Below are 18,038 nucleotides of genomic sequence, written 5' to 3' on the forward strand. Positions count from 1 at the left end.
GGAGGACTAGACTTTAACAGACCGCACAGGTTGCCTGTGTCCTCATTACAATTGGGAAGAGCTTCTATGCATGTGAGCCATACCGTTTTGTTTATGTCAGCTCTCATATCTTTGACAAGTAAAGATGTTTATCAGTCCATTTATATACTCGTTTCTCTGTGAAGAGAGGAATTGCTGTCGCTATCAGTTCCTATGGTTTGATAGTAAATGAGTGGGACAGCATACATAATGGCAGCCTGAAGGACACTGAGAATGAGAGCAGAGAAACGCTAAATTGATCATAAATGAACAACTGACAAGACGTTCAGTAATTAATGTTGTCGTAGGAACGGTAAGGTATAATAGCATCATATTACTATGGTGGTAGTACATTATAGAATAGAGGAATATAACGTAGGACTGAATCTAATATCTATTTCAGTCCTAATAACTTATATCTTAGGGTCATAAAGCTGCACAGTGGGGAAGCATAAAACTCCAGATACATGAAGAGGATTGTGTCTTAAAGAGTTATGTAAAAGTATTTATAAAGTAAGAATGCAGCCACAAATCTGAAAGGCTTTCCTGCTTCACTAATGATAGATGACAGAATGATTGATGATTACATAATGTGAAAATCACGCTATAAAGATCAGATATAGGTTTGCATATCAGTAATTCTTATTACCAAGCCCTTCTTTTAATTCTCTTTCTTACAATGTACTGTAGGTACTGTACTGTACTGTAGGTTTACTCATCAGGTCATCATAAATCCTTTGACGAGCTAAAACCCAGAGGAAACGCTTTGTAATAACTTTCATTAATGCATCATTAATAGCAATGAACAAATCATTAGTTACTCAGAAGTCACTTTAGAAATAAAGCTAATGATACTAATGTGCTAATGTGTGTATACACTATTAACTACTAATTTAACAGTGATGAATCTGTAAATAATTGGTAGCTAAATATGTAAACATTAACAAACGTATATATATATATATATATATATATATATATATATATATAAATAACACTCGTGTACATACTCATGACTGCAATGTTCAGTTCAGTTACAAAGAATCGATGAGAGATTTAATTATATAAGATTTAGATTATAGTTTTAACGATATAATGCAGACTGAATGCTTTTATTGCATAGTGTACAGGATTAGGCATCTCCATACTCTTTTTACTTGTGAGTACATGTACTGTAAATACACCGATCAGGCACGAGATTCTGACCCCATGGCAGCCCAACCTTGCAACTTACAGGACTTAAAGGATCTGCTGCTAACATCTTGGTGCCAGATACCACAGCACAGCTTCAGGGATCTAATGGAGACAATGCCTCGACGGGTCAGGGCTGTTGGGGGACCTACACAATATTAGGCAGGTGGTCATAATGTTAAAGCTATAATGTTAATACACTGATCGGTGTATATTCATTATGTAACAAAAAGGCACCCTAAACACTATGGTACTGCCCAAAGTCTGACCTTCAGTGACCATTTGAGTCAGTCCTCAAGACTTTACATTATTTTACAGGATATTGACTATCATGCTAATCGTGATGCTTTTTTAATGGCTTGGCATTTAGTTACATTCCCAGCGAGTGTAATCTCAGTGTTATTACTCACTAAAGCACATGTATTACCTGCATAAGAAACAGCGTGAAATAATTGGGGACAATGACAAAGAAAACCTCTGAAGATGAATGAAGTGCATAATAACCTCATTACTCCTTTCACCAAGCTTTTACAAGCCTAAAATAAGAAATGGGCCCCACTACAGCCTTGTGTAACTCAATGGTCCGTGGGACTGCCATTTACGACAAGGATGATGTATATATATATATACACTATATTGCCAAAAGTATTCGCTCACCCATCCAAATAATCAGAATCAGGTGTTCCAATCACTTCCATGGCCACAGGTGTATAAAATCAAGCACCTAGGCATGCAGACTGTTTTTACAAACATTTGTGAAAGAATGGGTCGCTCTCAGGAGCTCAGTGAATTCCAGCGTGGAACTGTGAAAGGATGCCACCTGTGCAACAAATCCAGTCGTGAAATTTCCTCGCTCCTAAATATTCCACAGTCAACTGTCAGCTGTATTATAAGAACGTGGAAGTGTTTGGGAACTACAGCAACTCAGCCACGAAGTGGTAGGCCACGTAAACTGACGGAGCGGGGTCAGCGGATGCTGAGGCACATAGTGCGAAGAGGTCGCCAACTTTCTGCAGAGTCAATCGCTACAGACCTCCAAACTTCATGTGGCCTTCAGATTAGCTCAAGAACAGTGCGCAGAGAGCTTCATGGAATGGGTTTCCATGGCCGAGCAGCTGCATCCAAGCCATACATCACCGAGTGCAATGCAAAGCATCGGATGCAGTGGTGTAAAGCACGCCGCTACTGGACTCTAGAGCAGTGGAGACGCGTTCTCTGGAGTGACGAATCGCGCTTCTCCATCTGGCAATCTGATGGACGAGTCTGGGTTTGGCGGTTGCCAGGAGAACGGTACTTGTCTGACTGCATTTTGCCAAGTGTAAAGTTTGGTGGAGGGGGGATTATGGTGTGGGGTTGTTTTTCAGGAGCTGGGCTTGGCCCCTTAGTTCCAGTGAAAGGAACTCTGAATGCTTCAGCATACCAAGACATTTTGGACAATTCCATGCTCCCAACTTTGTGGGAACAGTTTGGAGCTGGCCCCTTCCTCTTCCAACATGACTGTGCACCAGTGCACAAAGCAAGGTCCATAAAGACATGGATGACAGAGTCTGGTGTGGATGAACTTGACTGGCCTGCACAGAGTCCTGACCTCAACCCGATAGAACACCTTTGGGATGAATTAGAGCGGAGACTGAGAGCCAGGCCTTCTCGTCCAACATCAGTGTGTGACCTCACAAATGCGCTTCTGGAAGAATGGTCAAAAATTCCCATAAACACACTCCTAAACCTTGTGGACAGCCTCCCCAGAAGAGTTGAAACTGTTATAGCTGCAAAGGGTGGACCGACATCATATTGAACACTATGGATTAGGAATGGGATGTCACTTAAGTTCATATGCGAGTCAAGGCAGGTGAGCGAATACTTTTGGCAATATAGTGTATATATATATATATATGTATATATATATATATGGATATATTTCAATATAGGTTACATCTGTCACTACACATCCTATTCTGGAAAAAATATTATATTATATATCATGTTTTTCATTTACAGTGATATTACAGGATGACGTGCAAAAGCTCGGGATAATATTAAGGCAGGTTAAAGGAGAAGTTCACTTCCAGAACAAAAATCTACAAATAATTTCCTCACCCCCTTGTCATGCAAGATGTTCATGTCTTTCCTTATTCAGTCGTAACGAAATTATGTTTTTTGAGGAAAACATTGTAGGATTTTTCTCCATATAGTGGACTTCAATGGTGCCCGCGAGTTTGAATTTCCAAAATGCAGTTTAACTGCAGCTCTAAACGATCCCAGCCCAGGAAGAAGGCTCTTATCTAGCGAAACGATTGGTCATTTTCCTAGGAAAATTTAAAATTGTATACTTTTTAACCACAAAAGCTCATCTAGCACTAGCTCTGGGATGCGTGTCCGGCACGCCACGTACTACGTAATCACATGAAGAGGTCACACATGATGTAGGCGGAGCTACAGTCCCAGTGTTTACAAAGCGAACGTCCAAAGACCAAGGAAGTGCAAATAAGTCAAATGCTCTTTATTAACAAAATGGTACATATAAATTTGTGTCATTCCACACCAACAACTTCGGAGTGCTCCTCCTTCTCCACACTGGTAAACACTGGGTTTGTAGCTCCGCCTATATAAGCACAGGTTATAAAGCTTTATCTGTTTACAGGTGTTTAAAAATACATTTACTAATGTTTTGTCTATACAGAGAATAGCTAAACAGTATATATGAACTCTCATTTAGAAAGCCATACATCTTACTGTTGGATTTTTTTTTGGTGTACAGAAACATTGAGTACACAGAAGTAGATAAAATGTTATGTATAGATATTAGTTTATGTTCAAATTCCGAATGACTCCGAATGTAGGTTAATGTATTCACACATTAAAAAGGACACAAACTCTTATTTATGAACATTTGTTCATTGTCAAATTATAAATAACTAATGATTTGCTCATAGTTAATGATGTGTTTATGGAACTTGTGATTAACATTACTTTAAAAAAATCAGGAAAAAACAATTTGTGGGAAAAAACAATCATTCTTCTTCTTCTTCTTCTTTCGGCTTTTCCCTTCAGGGGTCGCCACAGTGAATCATCTCTCTCCACCTATCCCTATCTTCCGCATCCTCAACATCCACTAGCTTCATATCTTAACTTATTACATCCATAGAAAAAAACAATCATTGTGGGATTTTTAAAAAAAATCTATGTGACTGCTGACCATGAGTTTAATAAAAAAAAAATATATAAAAAAAAATATATATATTATATAAATATTTATAAATATTTATATGTTTATATTATATTGCCAAAAGTATTCGCTCACCCATCCAAATAATCAGAATCAGGTGTTCCAATCACTTCCATGGCCACAGGTGTATAAAATCAAGCACCTAGGCATGCAGACTGTTTTTACAAACATTTGTGAAAGAATGGGTCGCTCTCAGGAGCTCAGTGAATTCAAGCGTGGAACTGTGATAGGATGCCACCTGTGCAACAAATCCAGTCGTGAAATTTCCTCGCTCCTAAATATTCCACAGTCAACTGTCAGCTGTATTATAAGAACGTGGAAGTGTTTGGGAATGACAGCAACTCAGCCACGAAGTGGTAGGCCATGTAAACTGACGGAGCGGGGTCAGCGGATGCTGAGGTGCATAGTGCGAACTTTCTGCAGAGTCAATTGCTACAGACCTCCAAACTTCATGTGGCCTTCAGATTAGCTCAAGAACAGTGCGCAGAGAGCTTCATGGAATGGGTTTCCATGGCCGAGCAGCTGCATCCAAGCCATACATCACCAAGTGCAATGCAAAGCGTCGGATGCAGTGGTGTAAAGCACGCCGCCACTGGACTCTAGAGCAGTGGAGACGCGTTCTCTGGAGTGACGAATCGCGCTTCTCCATCTGGCAATCTGATGGACGAGTCTGGGTTTGGCGGTTGCCAGGAGAACGGTACTTGTCTGACTGCACTGTGCCAAGTGTAAAGTTTGGTGGAGGGGGGATTATGGTGTGGGGTTGTTTTTCAGGAGCTGGGCTTGGCCCCTTAGTTCCAGTGAAAGGAACTCTGAATGCTTCAGCATACCAAGACATTTTGGACAATTCCATGCTCCCAACTTTGTGGGAACAGTTTGGAGCTGGCCCCTTCCTCTTCCAACATGACTGTGCACCAGTGCACAAAGCAAGGTCCATAAAGACATGGATGACAGAGTCTGGTGTGGATGAACTTGACTGGCCTGCACAGAGTCCTGACCTCAACCCGATAGAACACCTTTGGGATGAATTAGAGCGGAGACTGAGAGCCAGGCCTTCTCGTCCAACATCAGTGTGTGACCTCACAAATGCGCTTCTGGAAGAATGGTCAAAAATTCCTATAAACACACTCCTAAACCTTGAGGACAGCCTTCCCAGAAGAGTTGAAGCTGTTATAGCTGCAAAGGGTGGACCGACGTCATATTGAACCCTATGGATTAGGAATGGGATGTCACTTAAGTTCATATGCGAGTCAAGGCAGGTGAGCGAATACTTTTGGCAATATAGTGTATATATACAGGGGTTGGACAATGAAACTGAAACACTGGCCAATTTAGTGTTGGAGGATTCATGGCTAAATTTGACCAGCCTGGTGGCCAATCTTCATTGATTGCACATTCCACCAGTAAGAGCAGAGTGTGAAGGTTTAATTAGCAGAGTAATAGCACAGTTTTGCTTAAAATATTGCAATGCACACAACATTATGGGTGACATATCAGAGTTCAAAAGAGAACAAATTGTTGGTGCACGTCTCGCTGGCGCATCTGTGACTAAGACAGCAAGTCTTTGTGATGTATCAAGAGCTACGGTATCCAGGGTAATGTCAGCATACCACCAAGAAGGACGAACCACATCCAACAGGAGTAACTGTGGACGCAAGAGGAAGCTGTCTGAAAGGGATGTCCGGGTGCTAACCCGGATTGTATCCAAAAAACATAAAACCACAGCTGCCCAACTCACTGCAGAATTAAATGTGCACCTCAACTCTCCTGTTTCCACCAAAACTGTCCGTCGGGAGCTCCACAGGGTCAATGTACATGGCCGGGCTGCTATAGCCAAACCTTTGGTCACTCGTGCCAATGCCAAACGTCGGTTTCAATGGTGCCAGCAGCGAAAATCTTGGGCTGTGGACAATGTGAAGCATGTATTGTTCTCTGATGAGTCCACCTTCACTGTCTTTCCCACATCCATTACAAGAAATGGTCCTTTAAAGGTACAAAATCAGTTCTTACAACAAAGGGTACATAATTGTACTTATAAACAGCTGAAGGTACAGACAAATTATGCAAATCACAAAATCTTAATTAAAATAAAAAGTGTGTATATTGAAAATTAAAAAGTGGTAAAGTTGAAAAAAATTACAATGGTAAATTTCCATCCATTTCATGGCCAGTATGACCTATATAAGTTTCATTAGTAAATTAGCTGGGATTTTAGCTAGTCTTCATTACACTGTTTTTTGCAGATTATAAACAGATAGATTAAAAATATCATATCAATATAAGATCATGATATGGTCTATTCAAATTCCAAGAATATAGCCCTTTTCACACTCTGGTAAAGGACCTGGTAAATTAATAATATGCTGGTAAACTGGCTCTGGCAATCTTATGTGAACAGCACATTTACCTGCATTGTTTACCGGCATTAATATACCATAATGTAACGTAACGTAACATAATATAATACATTCTATATCATATAGATCAGTGTTCTCATGTCATTATTTTGAAAGAAATAGAATAGCAACCACAGCTTTTAAAGGCAGCTGCCATGACGAGATGACCAATCAGCGATTTGTTCTTCTATTTAGAAGGCGGGACTTATTCTACTCTTGGTTAACGCAGAAGAAGCAAGAAAATTCAGGGGTAAGTAACCCAGACTTTTACCTTTCTCTTCATGCTAATACTGTTAGCTAAGTATTTATAATGTAAATTACTGTACTATACTGTAAATTAGCTAACTACACTAAACACGTTATGGCTTGTTGTTAATTGTGTTAGACATAGTAGTTTCAGAGTTATTTTGTTCATTTACTCAAGTAAAAGGTTTCTTGAATATATTTTAGGCACTGGTGCTCTAGAGCCCCTGCAGGCTTGGGCAGTGCAACCCGTTTTTTCCCCCGTTGCGTAGTCTGCTTTAGATTTACCTCAGGGAACGAGGGAGTCCTGAAATCTCAAAAACAACTTAAATTAACAAAAACATTTTTTAAATTAGCAAAGAAATCTGGCATGACCTGTCCCATAGGCATTGTTCAAAGGCAGGGTAGGTGGTTTTGTTAAAAATGTTCGTCATATGCTGATCGGTCCGCGGCAGTGCCTATCTCTAGCTTCCAAAGCTAGTTTGCTATTGCTAGCCTTTCCGAAATCGCCTACCCTACCCTAAAGGGCGCGTCTCAGTATGCTGTTTCTGGCAGCTTCAGTGAGGTGACATCTATCTATCAGTGTTGCACATTCTTCCATTCATAAGTAAGTTAATATAAGACAGTTTGTTCACCAATACTAGGAGAATGAGACCATTGTTGTATTAGAGCCAGTACCAGTTGAAATCGCTAAGTCTATAGCAGAACTCCAGCCTCATCCTTCCACTGATCCAAGGTAAGGACAATATTATGAGGGTGCCGTTTTGGTAAACAACATAATGTTATTATGAGAGTATTGTCCGCTCATTTGTGTATGTGGTTCTGTTTTTTTTTTTTTCTAAATTTAATTTTTAAAAAAATCTTTATGCAATAGGATCCACCCACAATTAGTTAATTATGTATTTATGTTGTATAGCAGTGGTGAAGCAGCTCACAGACTACCTGTTGTGACTGTCATTCCAACCTTTCCCAAAGATGTCCAGGTGAGATTTGACGCCAAGGAATCATGTAACACCGTGCCAAAAGTACGCAACAAAATAATCAGAATGCTGTATGAAATGATGACAGAAAACACCCTGTAAGTATAACAGTTATTACAATCTCTGCTATTACAACTGCACTACTATTAATTCACAATCTATGAAGACCATGAGACAAAACCAAGAGATTGATTTAGAGTTTGTTTCTGTCTTTGTGCTTGGTATCCAACTAATGAAGAGTATATTCAAGTTGCCAAGGCACTGATTGTGAAATACCCTTTCCTGGGATATAAGAAAGGATAAGAAGGCTATGTAAGTTGCATTGTTTTTAAACTATTAATTTATTTAATCCACGGCTAGCTGTGCATTAAACGATTTAAATGCGCTGCACGTCAGGTGGTTCTTTGCCTCCATGTCATGCATTCAAATCGTTTAATGCACAGCTAGCTGTGGATTATCCCTTACTTGAAATTGAAAAAAAAAATATATATATATATTTGAAGATTTATTTGGGAAATAAAATAATCTTTTTGTTTCCTTTTATGTAGCGGGACCCTGCAACACCCTTTCCAACCATACAACTTCTGGATGATGACTGGAAAATGGCAATCATTGGAAGAGGGCTCAGTGTGGTGAAAGTAGATGGTATAGAAGTGTGCCAGTGTACCAGCCTTGATGAAGCCTTGAAATTTGATTTTATAAAGAATATCCAGTATATTAGTTAAAATGTGTTGCTAATGTTTTGTATTTTATACTCCTAGAAATGGTACTTGTTTTTATAAACACTTGTTAAATACTGCCTATGCATTTCGCATTGTAAACTGACATTACTGTTATTGATGCTTCCAGTTTTGTTGTTAATTGAATTCCGTTAATGTTGGGTGCAGAATATCCAGTGTATGAGATTTGAGAATTGAGACTGCTCTGTCATTTTATACTAAGAGTTTCATGTTTATGATTAAATTGTGAAAATGCATTGCCTCTGTGGTTTGTATTTAAAACTGGTTAATAAAATGCTAACAAAAACTAATGCTTCTAAAGGAATTAAATAGCACTATGCAAGTGCACTTTTATTAAAATATTAATATTAAATTAATAATAATTAATTTAATTAATATTAAACTAACCAGGAAATAAAGGTACAATTTCTATCACTAGGGGTGCATAATTGTTCTTTCAGAGGTACCAACAAGAAGGTATGAAAATGTACTAGTGTTCAGAGGTACATTGGTGTACCCTGCTAGGGTACAGCTGGAGCGACAAAGCATTTGTACTCTTTCAAGTACAGTCCTGTACCTTGATTTTTCTGTGTGTATGTTGTGTGTTACTCACAGTTGGCCTGAGCACAGATGAGGCAGGATGTGGTGCTGTTGAAGAAGGTGAGGAGGCCAGCTACAGCCAGGCTGATGTCAGTGTTGGTGGGTCTGAGGTCTAGCGTGGTGAAACGAGGGAACTGCACCTTCAGTATGTCCTCCGGGGCCACCTTCACGTATGGCACCTTGTGCAAACACACAAAGTTACAACTGTAAGGAATCACTCAAGATGGTTGTGTTCTTTCTGGTAGTACAAAGTCGAAAGACAAAAATATTGTATTACTTTTACTGTAGCATTAAAATGAGTGTGGACTATTAACCAAACCATCACAGATTAAAAGTTTAATTTTACAGATTACACAGATTAAAAGTGCAAAGCAATGTAACCAAACTTTCAATAGATATCAACAAAACATGCTGCTGAATTCTCAAATCTGATTGGTCAGAAGGCACTGATTACTTTACTACCTAATAGTTTCTGCTGTAATTCAAATCAGATGTTTCTAATACACAGGGTTTTGTATGGAGGATGCTCCATATAAGGTTAATAGTAAACTATTAAAATAAAAAGTCATACATTTTCTGTGTGGAGAGTCGAAATGGAGTCTCAGATTTTTTTTTCCCACCATGGGAAAGTATTTAAGATGCCTTTTCACTTTGTGCTTTCTCGGTTAAATGACAAGCCGGCTTTTTTTATCTTATTATTGACTTCAAAAAAGAATATAAAGAGAGGCTGGTGAGAGAATGGCTGATTATAGTTGCTATAAAAAAGAACTTGAACTTGATTCATGGACAATCCACAACTAAACTTAGTTTTTAAAAATACACCATGTTTGCCAAAAGTATATGGTTTCTCCACAAAATTTGCCAAAGGTTAGAGGCACACTGTTGTATAGGATGTCTTTGTATGCTGTAGCATTACAATTTCCCTTCACTGGAACTAAGAGGCTTAAACCAGTTCCAGAATGACAATGGCCCTGTGCTCATTTGAGGACCATGAAGACATGATTTGGAAGGACTGGAGTGTCCAGCACAGAGCCCTAACCTCAAGCCTATTCATCATATTGGTGATGAATTGAAGCAATGACTGCACCCCAGGCTTCCTCGCCCAACATCGGTACCTGACCTCACTAATGCTCTTGTGGCTGAATGACCAAATCCCCACAGCTATGTTCCAAATTTTAATGGATAGCCCACTTTACACAGTAAACTGGAGACTAAATTGTTAAGGTTTGGGAATATAGGCTATTTACTGCTAATGAATAAAATAAAAAATAATGCCAAAATTTGATGGTGTAAGAGGTAGAAAACACTTCAGGACCTGCTGTCCTGTGGGCTGTGATAGCTCAGGGGTTAATGATCAGAAGGTTGAGGGTTCAAGCCCCACCACCACCAAGCTGCTGCTGTTGGGCCCTTGAGCAATGCCCTTAACTCTCTCTGTTCCAGCGGCACTGTATCATTGCTGACCCTGTGCTCTGACCCTAACTTCCTAACAAGCTGGGATATGGAAAAAAAATAATTTCCCTGTGCTATAATGTGCTATGTGACAAATAAAGGCTTCTGTAACTGTTATTAAAAAATAATTGACTTTCTTATATAACTACAATTTGATGTTGATTGTTTTTCTTTAACAACATGGTGCATCATAGTTTATTTTTTACATAATATACACCGATCAGGTATAACATTGTGAGCAGTGAGAGGTGAAGTGAATAAGACTGATGATCTCCTCATCATGGCACCTGTTAGTGGGTGGGATTTATTAGGCAGCAAGTGCTCAAAGTTGATGTGTTAGAAGCAGGAAAAATGGGCAAGTGTAAGGGTTTGACAAGGGCCAAATTGTGATGGCTAGACCACTGGATCAGAGCATCTCCAAAACTGCAGCTCATGTGGGGTGTTCCCGGTCTGCAGTGGTCAATATAAGAAGTTAATGCTGGTTCTGATAGAAATGTGAAAGAATACACAGTGCATGACGGGTCAGGACTGTTTCGGCAGCAAAAGGGGACCAACATAATATTAGGCAGGTGGTCATAATGTTATGCCTGATTTGTGTATGTGAAACACTACATATGTGAAAATCTAAATTTCAGAATTTCAGAATATCCAATAAAGCATAAAAACTTTTAAAGGAAACTCTAAGAGAATGATTGATTTTTAGAAATACGTTCTACTTTGTGTCCCTCAGAGGCAATGTTTTTTGTTGAGTTTTATTTTGATATGTACTGATGTGTGGGTGAGTCAGGACTCAGTGGTGCCTGAAGGAGATCATGGAGGACACGATGCATCTGGGGAGCATGCCTCTTCATCACTCCAGATTGCCTGCCTACGTGATGTTGTGTGACCATGTACCACACTTGTACACCCCTGTGTCCCCAATTGGTTTCCCATCACTTTCCATCAGGGAGTAATGGAGTTGCCGGTAGCAAGGATGGATTGAACTGACATGATGGGCATGAGAAGGATTTTTTGGATTGGAGCAATGACGGCTGGGTAATAGCCATACAACCGCTGGGAACATGTGATCCTGATGTGAGCTGGCTCTCTTTCTATCTGCATCCTCTCGGTTTCTCGGATGCACACTGGAAATAAATGAACGGATCAGAAAGAATCCAAGATGGTGTTTTTGCATTTGAATACTACGGTGGCTGAGAAGTGTAAAACAAAATAACAAATCAGAAAACACAATAACAAATCCCAAAACACTAAGACAATTCAGACAAACCGGAAAAGGTAGGTATAGTTTGTGAATGGAATTCTTCCCTCTGATTGGACGAGACATCTGTCACTCACGATGTACAGGAAGTCCAGCAGTAGCTGCAGCAGTAGAAAGTGGATTGGTGTGTGTATGAACACAGCTCTGCTCTTATAGCGCTCCTTACATCCTTTAATCTGGAATAGTTTGGTCTTCCAAAGTGTGTTTTTAAGAGATCTTTATGCCAGAAATAAAGTTAGATACACAATTTCCGACTTCCTGTATATCCTGAGTGACAGATGTCTCGTCCAATCAGAGGTAAGCATTCCATCCGCAAACTATACCTAACTCTTCCGCTTTTCCATCTGAATTCTCCTTGTATTTTTGGATTTGTTATTTTGTTTTTCACTTCAAAAATAATCTCTGAAATCTTCTGTTTTATTTTCTACTAGTCTATAAAAGCTAGCCTATCCTTAACAGATTATAGCTACAGGTATGACTCTTCATCATATCCCTTTTCACCTTCCGGTCCTCATCTTCTAGGCCATTGTTCGGATTATATCATGGCTTAGCTTGGAACACAATCGAAACAACTTGACCTTCTTGATATTTTTCTTTAATACACTTTTATTGCAAGATGTGCAAACCACAAACCAAAGAGCGTTTACACTGTGGACCGAGAACATTTAATAGTACTTTTGTACTAGCTTCTTCTTTCTAACAAAAGAACTTTTGTTATTGTTGCTTGAAAATGAGTTCATCCAGGTTCAACATTTCACTGCATCCTGGCTAAACATTACATTCACAACAGGGTCCACTTGTACAACCTCCAAACACTTATTTATTTATCCAGGGGTTTGCTTTGGCTTGACCAAGACATTTATTTTAGATTTCTTGTAATATGAATTACTCAGATTATTTTCTCCCTTTCCAGGATTATTAGATTATTATTAGATAAATATCAGAAAGCATGGTGGATTAGAGCTTAGCAGTTTGCCTCACACTTCTGGTGTAGGGGTTTTGTGTGTGTGTGTGTGCGTGTGTGTGTGTGTATGTGTGTGTTCTCCTCTTAATTCACGGGTTTCCTCCAGATTCCTCCCCCAGTCTAAAGACATGCACTACAGGCTGATTGGCATCTCTTATTTGTCTGGAGTATGAAATTTTGCCCTGTGATGGGTCAGCACCCCTTCCAGTGTGTCCCCCATCTTGTGCTTTGAGTCCCCTGGGACAGACCTCAGACTTCATGCAACCTTGTTTAGGAGAACTGGCACCAAAAACACATAGATAAGTGGCAAATATTTCCTAATTAACGGTTTTCAGAAATTCACGCTTTGTGTGAAATTACTCTAAATGTGATTTTGCCATTATTATTTGTACACACAAGATGTAATAACATCATAAAGGGGCATAATTAAACAGTTTAATTGTACTTTTATATGAAGTCGCTAGCTTATTCTGTACACAGCTACGTTCCCATTGGTTTAAACCCAAACAGCTTTATTAATGCGCTCCAAACTGTTTACTTATTCTGACAAAAAAGTCTTTATTTAAGCATAATTTCATTTATTAATTTCATTATTGAACTTATAATTCCTCCTCACTCGCTTTTGCTTTTTGTTTTGTCAGCATGATGGTTAACCATATTCCTGCACGCCATAGCAGCGTTTAAAAGGCAATTTGTGCTTTACACAGAGTGGATACTGGTGGTAGTCCCTAGCGTGATGAGCTAAATTAGCTGTAAACCGAATGCTAATTTCAGACACACTGTAGCATCCGCAAATAGCATTTGAATCAAGTTGCTTCCTGAAGTACATACATACGGAATAAAGTGCACACTTTTTCAGTGTTTTATCTCACGATAAACAATGTCCACAACAGACTGAACAAACTAGAGCTCTACCTCAAATCACTTATCTCACATTATCATGGGGTTTTTGCCTCTAAATGAATTCACTAATATGGTTAAAGTTGGATTCTATAGCGTTTAACCTTACCATGTTTTGTGGATCAAGATTCTGAATCTTGAAGATTAATATTCTAATGTGTTTTGAGTTGGAATGGGTTATAAGTTGTAGTATATAGTATTCTAGAAAATTCTGAGTAACTGAATTTTCTATAACGGTTAATGTTTGAAGCTAGCTTTTACACTTACCTTTGTTTTACAGGACTAAAATTATGGAACTCGGAGATTAGTAACTAAAAATGTTATATACATGTACATGTTTTTAATTTCAGCTGAATTTTATGACAAATATGTTGTTTTTTCTGCTTAACTATGTGTTTAATATACACTATATTGCAAAAGGTTTTGGGACACACCTCCAAATCATTGAATTCAGGTGTTCCAATCACTTCCATGGCTGCAGGGGTATAAAATCAAGCACCTAGGCATGCAGACTGCTTCTACAGACATTTGTGAAAGAATGGGTCGCTCTCAGGAGCTCAGTGAATTCAAGTGTGGTAGCGTGATAGGTTGCCACCTGTGCAATAAGTCCATTCGTGAAATTTCCTCACTGCTAAATATTCCACAGTCAACTGTTAGTGGTATTATAACAAAGTGGAAGCAATGGGGAACAACAGCAACACTGACACAAAGTGGTAGACCACAGAGCGGGGTCAGCGCATGCTGAGGTAGACAGTGCACAGAAATCACCAACTTTCTGCAGAGTCAATAGCTACTGACCTCCAAACTTCATGTGGCCTTCAGATTAGCTTCAAGAACAGTGTGTAGAGAGCTTCATGGAATGGGTTTTAATGGCCGAGCGGCTGCATCCAAGCCTTACATCACCAATTGCAATGCAAAGCTTCAGATGCAGTGGTGTAAAGCACGCCGCCACTGGACTCTAGAGCTGTGGAGACGCGTTCTCTGGAGTGACCATGACGTTTCTGTCTGGCAATCTGATGGACGAGTCTGGGTTTGGCGGTTGCCAGGAGAACTGTACTTGCCTGACTGCATTGTGCCAAGTGTAAAGTTTGGTGGAGGGGGGATTATGGTGTGGGGTTGTTTTTCAGGAGCTGGGCTTGGCCCCTTAGTTCCAGTGAAAGGAACTCTGAATGCTTCAGCATACCAAGACATTTAGGACAATTTCATGCTCCCAACTTTGTGGGAACAGTTTGGAGCTGGCCCCTTCCTCTTCCAACATGACTGTGCACCAGTGCACAAAGCAAGGTCCATAAAGACATGGATGGGCGAGTTTGGTGTGGAGGAACTTGACTGGCCTGCACAGAGTCCTGACCTCAACCCGATAGAACACTGTTGGGATGAATTAGAGTGGAGACTGTGAGCCAGGCCTTCTCGTCCAACATCAGTGCCTGACCTCACAAATGCGCTTCTGGAAGAATGGTCAAAATTCCCATAAACACACTCCTAAACCTTGTGGAAAGCCTTCCCAGAAGAGTTGAAGCTGTTATAGCTGCAAAGGGCGGGACAACTCCGTATTAAACCCTATGGATTAAGAATGGGATGTCATTGAAGTTCATGTGCTTATAAAGGCAAACATCCCAAAACATTTGGCAATATAGTGGATCTATGATGTTGTATATAGACTACAGCAGGGCTGTTTAAGTTATTATGTGCCACCTAGTAGGTTTGATGAACCAGATGTTAATAAGTTGCACAGTTGTACATAGTAATGCTTTAAATATAAATGTGGCTTTACTTATGTAACCAGGTGATATTTAAAGGGAGTCTGGATATTCACAATATTACTGATGTATATAGCTGCAGACAAATAAGAGAGCCTCCTTAAGAGATGGTGGGTGATGTCACCGCGTGTTCGTACACATTCGCAATCGCGCAATTAAGAAGTTATAGAGTACAGAAGGTACAGGTGGTCGCGGTTTCTTTTACAAGTTTAATCTAACACTATCCAGGTAAAGATCGCTATGTACAGTGTTTCTTGTTCAGTCTTTGAAAAGGAACATCGGAACAACGTGTTAGGAACATCGGGAAAAGTGAGTAATGTTCACTAATATAATATTTTGTTTATGTAATTGTATTGTGTGAGTGTTATTGTAATGTAACTATTAGTGCACTTCTAAGATGTTTTGTTTTCTTCCTAGAGTGCCACTAACGTATTATTAGTATTATTAGTATTGTTAGTATCATTGGTATTATTAGTATTATTACTGTTGGAATTATTGCTATTTCTGTTTAATTATGGTAAGGAAACAAGGACAAATTCGTGTTTTCCTTCTTTTGTAATGGGAGTCATTTATTGTTTAAAACAGAAGTAATTCTGATGCTGTATTTTGGTTTATTTGTTTGTTTTCTCTTTCCTTTTCTGTTCAGTTAAATACAAATGAAACATAGACTCCTAACCAATCATGTGGAATAAATTGTGAACCCCATCCGATTTTTGTGGAACCTGTGTTTTATTTTCCTACGGCCACACTTATATCCTCAGTGTTGTGGTGGCTCAAGTAGTTAAGGCTCTGGGTTGTTGATCAGGGTTTAAGCCCCAAAGCCCCAGCACTGCCAAGCTGCCACTGCTGCCTCTCTGCTCCAAGGGCGCTGCATCATACAGTAGCTGACCCTGCGCTCTGACCCCAACTTCAAAATTTGGGATATGCAAAGAAGAATGCATACGTGACAAATATAGGCTATTCTATTCTAACCTTGTACTTTAGGTCTCACACTGAAAACTGGCATGTTTCATCTCACCTTAATGCCACAATCTTGTGTAATTATGGTCTTTTGTAACGGGCCCAAAATGACAAAATGGGACAGTTTATTCATTATTAGATTTCCATGGTTTTTGTAATTAGCTACATGAGTAATGTTTCAAATTATGTGCGTTCTAGCGACTTTTTTGCCCCATCACTCTATTTAGTTTCATAACACAACTATTAAAATCTGATTCACAAATAAACAAAATTTCCGTCTCACCCTTTCTCCTGTTGTCCTCTCCGTCTCTCATTCGCAGTGCTATTGTTAATGGATCCATGTGAACATAATGACACACCGCACCCTCTGACTCTCACACACAATTAGATAAATAGCAACTTCAGTTAGAAGTTGTCATGCACCCCTTAATCTTTACACTAGGTGTCATTTTTATTTGGAGAGTAATTTGCTCTCTGGATGATGCCAAGCAGAGTGTGAAAAGAAGCAGAAGAAGAAGGGAAAAAAAAAGAAAACACAATTAAGTAAAAGAAGGAATTGCCTTCGGTTTAATAAGATCAGAGCGAATGTGATTGGATTTGTTGAACTAATTAATAGCTCAAATGTCGTACCCAGTGTGCTTCAGAAGAAGTGTTGCGCTCGGTAATGAATGTAGGACCAGGGTAATAAGTTACCGCGTCGCAGAAAGCACATGGAAACGGATTCCAGCAGACCTGAAGAGACTAAAGGGTTTGTAAATGCTGGAAATGAGGAAAGAGGAAAAAATGTATCTTGCTTTGAAGTGCTAATATGATTAATACACCTAGTTTCAAATTACTTTATGAGATAAAAAGCTTAAAATATAAATGCCACTCTCTATAAACCATAGAAGAAAAATATGTGTTTGATGTTTTATTTCAGCAGATGGTGTGTGCTTCACAGTTACTTCCTGGGATTTACTCTAGTCTCGTGGCCCAAACACAAAATTTAGCTATATTGCTCTCTGCCTTTCGGAGTAACAGAGTAGCCTCCAGTGGCTGCAGATGTGCTAATTACAGCCTTTTAAGGGAACACTCAGTGTGGGCCAGTGGGAGATAAATAATGCCAGACAAGCAAGTATCCCGGAAGCTGAGAATCCACCAGGCTGTGTTTAACCTCTGCCTTGGACCGCAGCAAGACCGGAGCATCTGGACTGCACGGCTGTGGGGAATCAAGCCGCCTACACAAAATACAGTAAAAAAGTCACCGTTTGTATATTAGTGCCATATGATGTGATTGCAAAAATCACACCAAAAAAGCTTCCAGTGACTTTCTTTCTTAAATAACACATTCTTAGAAAACTGTGAAAATTGGAAACACTCTTGGAACACTCTATGGAA

At 39.4% G+C, this 18,038-nt stretch overlaps 1 protein-coding gene across 1 annotated transcript in view; it reads right to left on the minus strand.

The window, feature by feature from the left end:
• The window catches only part of grik4 (glutamate receptor, ionotropic, kainate 4), a 403,962-nt gene that overhangs the window by 120,867 nt on the left and 265,057 nt on the right, over positions 1-18,038 (minus strand). The window contains exon 6 of the mRNA XM_058414559.1: positions 9,384-9,549. Within this exon, the coding sequence (XP_058270542.1) occupies positions 9,384-9,549 (166 nt within the window). The remainder of the gene's footprint in view (positions 1-9,383; positions 9,550-18,038) is intronic.

The sequence above is a fragment of the Hemibagrus wyckioides genome, linkage group LG17 (genome assembly GCF_019097595.1).
Source record: "Hemibagrus wyckioides isolate EC202008001 linkage group LG17, SWU_Hwy_1.0, whole genome shotgun sequence".
In the NCBI taxonomy this organism is placed as follows: domain Eukaryota; kingdom Metazoa; phylum Chordata; class Actinopteri; order Siluriformes; family Bagridae; genus Hemibagrus; species Hemibagrus wyckioides.